The 6,449-nt window shown below is 34.7% G+C and overlaps 1 protein-coding gene across 2 annotated transcripts in view; it reads left to right on the top strand.

Annotated features, from left to right (window-relative positions):
- Positions 1-6,037, top strand: part of LOC126906092 (cuticle protein 19.8-like) — a 6,838-nt gene extending 801 nt beyond the window's left edge. Inside the window, exons 1-3 of one of the 2 annotated variants that reach the window (XM_050686368.1) lie at positions 941-998; positions 3,254-3,384; positions 4,751-6,037. In XM_050686368.1, the coding sequence (XP_050542325.1) occupies positions 3,274-3,384; positions 4,751-5,449 (810 nt within the window). In that variant the 5' untranslated portion in view covers positions 941-998; positions 3,254-3,273 and the 3' untranslated portion in view covers positions 5,450-6,037. Of the gene's footprint in view, positions 1-940; positions 999-3,253; positions 3,385-4,750 lie in introns of those variants that run through there. The other variant, XM_050686367.1, reaches the window with a different exon arrangement.
- Positions 6,038-6,449: the final 412 nt, after the last annotated feature.

Below are 6,449 nucleotides of genomic sequence, written 5' to 3'. Positions count from 1 at the left end.
ATATATATATATATATATATATATACGTGTAGCTTATACAGAAGTCACATAAAACAGACTTGGTTATATGTTCAATTAGGATAATTATGTACATTAAATTTTAGAGAAATAGTATAAATTATAAATTTATTTAGATAAACGATTTGTTCTTCTAAATCCTCTGCACAATTTAAAAATCGTGTTACACACAATTTTATTTTGCGAATTTAACTTAGTTGAATAGAATCAAAATCCATTAGTGACCACCTCTAATTGTTCTAAAAATCACAATAAAGCTGAATTAAGTTTATTAAACAAACAAATTTTTTATTATACTTATAACATACTTCATAGAAGTATTCTTAATAACATAAATAATATTTTTTATCTGTAAGAAAACATCTTTATCAATTATTGCGTTTTATTTAAAATAAAAGTTTAATTGACTTAACGAGTTAAGTTAATACAAGCGCTAGTAGGTTTGCCAGATTATCATATTCATGATCAAATATTTTCCTTCCGAAACATTTTTTTATGCAACAAAACATGATTTTTCAAGTATAAAAAAAATGTATGACATAAATATACACTATTTAATCTTCCGAAAATATATTTTTATGTAAACTAGTGAAAATTATGCATATGAATGTCTCCACAACAAAACCGCGTATATCGATCATTTGAATTTTTTTTTTTTGGAGAAATACACATTTAAAGTGTGACAAACATTATAAGAGTTTTTTGATAAATGTTAATTTTTCAAAAATTTGTCGACCTATTAGAAAATTTTATTAAAAAAATTATTTAACAAAAAAATATAAAAAAATATACGAAAATTTGTCGTTAAATGAACCCAAATGATATTACATTAACGTAAAATCTAAGTATCTCCTTTGAGCTAAAAATTGCAACATAACTTTTGCTTATTAAATCTTTTATTTCCAGCCTTGTATGATACATATCTTGCGAATGAGTTGCTTAAATTAATCGAATCGTTTTTACAAAGAAATTGACATATAGTAAGTTATAGATCAGTATAAATTATCTAAGTTACTCGTTTTTTGTATGTTGAAATAACTTAGATTTGATTTTTTTGTTTATTCAAAATTCAGCTTAATAACCATTAGATAGTACTATCCTATTATTACATATTATACAAAAACTTCTTGAATATTTGAAAGTTTTTTTTTTTTCAACGTCCAAGTAGTGTTTTTTATTATATCCCTTTTAAAAATACATACGATTTTCGTTAAGTTGTATTTAAAACTGTATTCTTATAAGAATTCAAATTTAAAATTCTAAATAGATTATATATGAGAACATATAAAACAATTACCAACAAAATTCTTCAGCGTTGTAGCGAAATATATTTAGTGCATTATAATGAACAATGACCTTAAAAAAACATATACAGCGTATTGAAGACAATAAAAAAGTGTGAGTTTACTTATTCAAAGCCATGATCAATATTAATGGTCACATTATGTTATGGCTGCAAGTCACTAGTCCAGTGATTTGAGGAGAAACCCTGTAATTGATTGAATGGCAAATTTAATATAACTATTAGAAGCATGTTTAACACGTGTAATTGTTTGTCGTTAAAATATTGTTTTACCACTTTCGGCAATGATATTTAGATTTTTTCACTTCTCATTACATTTGGTATGTTTTGTTTACCCTATTTCCTGGACAAGGGTCACTTTCACCTAGGAATATTAGCAGTAGTAATAATAATGATGGTAACATACTCTAGACATCAACGACACCTCGTTAAATATCATGTCAATTCACACCATGTCAAATAGACATTGTCGAGAATAGAAGAAGATAATATAAACGTTCAAACTTGGAATCATAACATAACATAGCGTGTGTGAATTACCGAAACGTAAGGAGCAATTACTTGTTGTACAATAGTTAATAAATCATAATTCAGTAAAAAATAACTCATCGATTCGCTACGGCGTCACGTGTTTATATGATTTTTACGAATATTATTCGCAACAACGACAGAAGGACATTTTGCATACGACGTTATGTGTAAGAGCGTGGAAACGAAAACCGATAACAATTTTCGAAAAATTCAGCGTCGTTCAAAATGAAATCCGTTTATTACCTTTAAAACGTTACTCGTGTGCTATCAATGTCAGAGGATGGTCTTATTTCAAAGAAAAAATCGACCGTCATGATTCAGTTTCTGGGCCCATGGTCACTTTTTGCTCAACATATTAATTTCTATTATTCTATGCTTTTCGTTGCAAAAATTCCGAAGACCGTTCTGCACGGGGCCACCGTACTCACATCTGGGTCACATCAAACCAAATATAATTATTGTTATAATAATGAAAACTATCATAATGAAAACAAACGTTAAAGACAATGTCGCGGTTGCGCAAGATGCCGTAAGAACAATCTGAACGAGACCATAAAATTATAAAGACTTTAACGAACGGTTTTTTAAATAATTACTATTATTGAAACCGCGGCAGCCGCTCAAGAATGCGGCCGCTCTTTGGAATCGGCGGCTGTAACGGTCAGTGTGCTGTTATTATTTTTCTGACCGATCGGTTGTTACAAGGCCGTGGGCGAAAAGCTTTTTTTGCGAAATCCGCGTCGAACGTGATGCTGTTCCAAGGGGAGACAATCACAAGTCGGTTTTTGGACGTTCTTCAATCGTTTTGTCGTGTTTGGGAATTTCGCAAATCGGCACGGAGAATCGCGAAATCAGATTCGAGTTTTCTCTCATTTTGAACTCGACCCGACTTAACCCGCCATTTGTCGTGTCCCGAAGAGATGTGTTAACAAAAATCGCCTGCCCACGTGCGCCGCAACGTTGCGTTGTGCAGACGATTAAGAAATTAAGGTGTCCGCGAAACGACAACAAACGAATGGTAAAAAAAGCGTTGCGCGCGCCCCGTTTTGAAAATGCCCACTACCAAGTGCACGGTTACATAACAGCGACTATAACAACTAATAATAGTAGGAGATTAAGAAAGTTTTATCTGATTTTGGACTATTCGAACGAATGCAATGGCACAGAGAAAAGTAAAAAAATCAAATAAATCCGTCTGCTGAGCACACACGATGTGTACTCTATTGATAATATTATCGGACGGATTTCATCTGGACAAGCGAACCGTGACGATCTCGAGTGCATTTTTTCGTCCGCTGAATAACAATAGTCGTTACGAACAATTAATAATAACAATATCGGCGGCACTGCTGCCGTTTTAACGTACACGTTTATCATGTCTGTATGTGTTTTGTTGCGCAGGTACTTGATATCCAACAGAGATGACAATGCTGCGACCGGTGGTCATCGTACCGTATCTACTCGTGTTCTTGTTGTCTGTCTCCGTACGTGCGGCACACGATTCAAGCGACGCCGACGACGACCATCATTATGTAAGTAATGCACAACAATTTATTATCACGTACATTGCACTGCCGCCCATTGTTTTAAGCCCGGCAAATTTTTCCTCGCTGCCATTTCAGTTTTTTTGCCGCGTTACACTTTTTAAACGTAATCGCTGCTGTTCACGATCGCAGCGTTGCTAATGAAACACACAATACCTGATAAATGGGCGCTCAGTAAATTACACACTCGATTGGAAAAAATTCAAACGCAACGGCACACCATTACAAAGGGCGTGTGTTCTGTCATACAAAGTAAATAAATAGCAATTGTTTTATCGCGCCAACGTGTCCCGTACCTCGACCGTCTTCTACTGCTGCGTCCGACAAATGTTTTAAACTGTTAAACATTTTGCAATGCTCGTTTAATTGTTTTCGGAAATTATACACGTTCGCGTTACGGCATATAAATCATATTACCGTTTGTGTAATCGGTTGACGACGAGACAGAGGATACGGTATCGGTTTTTTTTCATTTTGTCGCCATTGGCGAGCTCAACTGTTGTTTTAACGAAAACAGTACTGTTAATTAGAAAAAAAAAAATGATTTTTTTTTCTATTTTGAGGACGTAGTCGAAAGAAAAATCTCAAAGTTGTGTAACGGTAAATTACTTGTCACTAAAATAGTCTCGGGTTTCGTGTAAACCAGTTTCGGTACTTTAGGCCGGTCGGTGGGTAATTAGTAGTAGTTCTGCGTTTTAATCGAGTCTAGAATCTTGGGAAACCGTTGTCGGAGAAGGCGCGTACTACAATGGACAAATTATAAACAAATAATTATTGTGTCTATTATCGAAAAACGTTCTTATGCGGTTGTGAGACTTACCACACGCGTTTCGTAAATAATAACGTCCTGCGGATATTTCAGAAACTTTAAACATCATGTCACATGAACACTTTGTATAATAAATAGTTACACAATATTTCGACGGAATTTTCTAAAACATGAAATCCCACACGCGAGATATCATCCAGTTAATATTGGTCTTGGTGTTTACGAAATCTCGAGCGCATTTTTCTGTACAGAATGCAAACGGGCGCAGTGATTAGTTTTTTAAACGGAAGGCGGGATAGTTGAGCGATTTCATTGCAATAATTACCGAGTTATTATTTGAAAAAAACAACGCATTAATGACGCGTATATAATCGTAGAACTGTTATTTGAAAAAGTCAACTAAATGATACGTTGGTTTTTTGCGTAATACACGAACAAGATAATATCGAGTACACTGTTTTTTAAGCACAGTACTGTTCGTTGATTTTCTATACCTTTGCTTATAATCGTTGTGTTTTGGAGCCGTTCCGTGTCACTAATACACACACATACATATGTGTAACATACGATTGTTTGGTTTTTCAGAGCGTGCCTAGCTACCATTTCAATTATGGTGTCAAGGATATGCACACGGGTGATCTGAAGAGCCAATGGGAGCGCAGGGAGGGTGATGTTGTCAAGGGATCCTACAGCTTGATGGAACCAGACGGGTCAATTAGAACTGTAGACTACACGGCCGACAGTCGCAACGGATTCAATGCGGTCGTAACCAAAAGTGGCCACAACGTCCATCCAGTGAAAAAGTACGCACCGGTACAAAAACCGGCGGCGTTCAAACCGTCAGCACCGTCCAAGTACCCGCCGCCGTTGAATCGCTACTACGCGCAACCGACTGCACACCAAAAGGCCGCCGCTTCCGTTGATTACATAGCTTATCTCAACAACGGTTTGAGAGCTGTGTCATACGAATCGCCTAAATATTACGCAACCGCCCCACCTGCCGCGCCCAGTCCACAATACTATTCCGCGCCCAGTCCACAATACTATTCCGCGCCCAAACACTACTACGACTCTATTGACGCGTCGGCCTTTGAACCACTCCTTCCGTCGCCCTCGTCGACGGTGTCGTCTGTCGTTGCCAAGTCCGGACCCGTCTTGTTCCCAGCCGACAACTCGACAACTACTGTCCCATCGCCAAAACTGGCGTCCGCACCGACGCCCATCACTTTGCTCAAATATGTACCAGAAGACAACGGACAGCTGTACAACGACTACTACACGTAAAATAAACGTCGACCATTTTTTATTTCACTTCATTTAACTATCGTGTTTGCTGTATACAATTTTAAATAGTCTCGCGGGGAAACACCGTACTCGTCCAATATTTAGTTACAATTTTTCAAGTATTCAAAATAAAAATTTTCAATGTATTCATTGCCAATGCGTCGCGATGTCATTATTAGTAGTATGTGGATGCCCAAAAATTCGATAAGTTATTTTTAGTTTTCCATATTATGTTTTTTTAAGAAATTTATATTCAAATCAAAGTGTGAAATTAGTAAAACTTTATCAACTATTCGCTTAAAGAAATCAAATGTTATTCCTCAATACTATAAACGCGTTGGGGTTTGCCAAAAAAAAAATATCCAGGAAACTAAACGACTCTTTTACTTGAATGTATTATGTCAATAGATTAAGTAAATTAAAAATACTCGTAAGTGTATTAGATTTAAGGCGTAACGAAGTGCAATATTTTTGTTATAGTTATTATTTTACTTAGATATTTAATATTATTATTTTTCTACCTATTTATATGACATTTTTTTGTATTTTTTTAAATTTAAAGTGTAATTAAACATTTTATTTTTTAACTTTTGTTGTTTTCTTATCGTTTATGTGTTTACGAAGACCACAAGTGTTTGTATGTTACGTCATGCGATGACAAAAATGCAGTTAGGGACAATGGAAAGTAATAGTTAAAGAGGTTTCTCTTTAAGTGAGATAAGATAAATTACGTTAATTTACTCCAGTAAGAAAAGTACATCTAATTTATTTAAACAAATCATCTCATAATAATAATAGGCTTCGTTTTTTGAAGTTTAAACCCGTTTACAGATTTTATAGAATAAATTAAAGTTAAACCGATTTCTATTATTTTGAGTGTAATCGAAATATTATTCAAAAAATATAAACATACCTACAGGTAAAGGCGTTTCACTTTTTTCCAATTAGTGTAAAAAAGGTAAATATTAATTAAACCATCGAGTTTTAATTATATAATTTC

This window comes from Daktulosphaira vitifoliae, unplaced genomic scaffold (genome assembly GCF_025091365.1).
Source record: "Daktulosphaira vitifoliae isolate Bord-2020 unplaced genomic scaffold, ASM2509136v1 Scaffold_4, whole genome shotgun sequence".
Taxonomy (NCBI): Eukaryota; Metazoa; Arthropoda; class Insecta; order Hemiptera; family Phylloxeridae; genus Daktulosphaira; species Daktulosphaira vitifoliae.
Note: the sequence above shows the minus strand (reverse complement) of the source record. Positions and strands in the feature narration are given on the sequence as shown.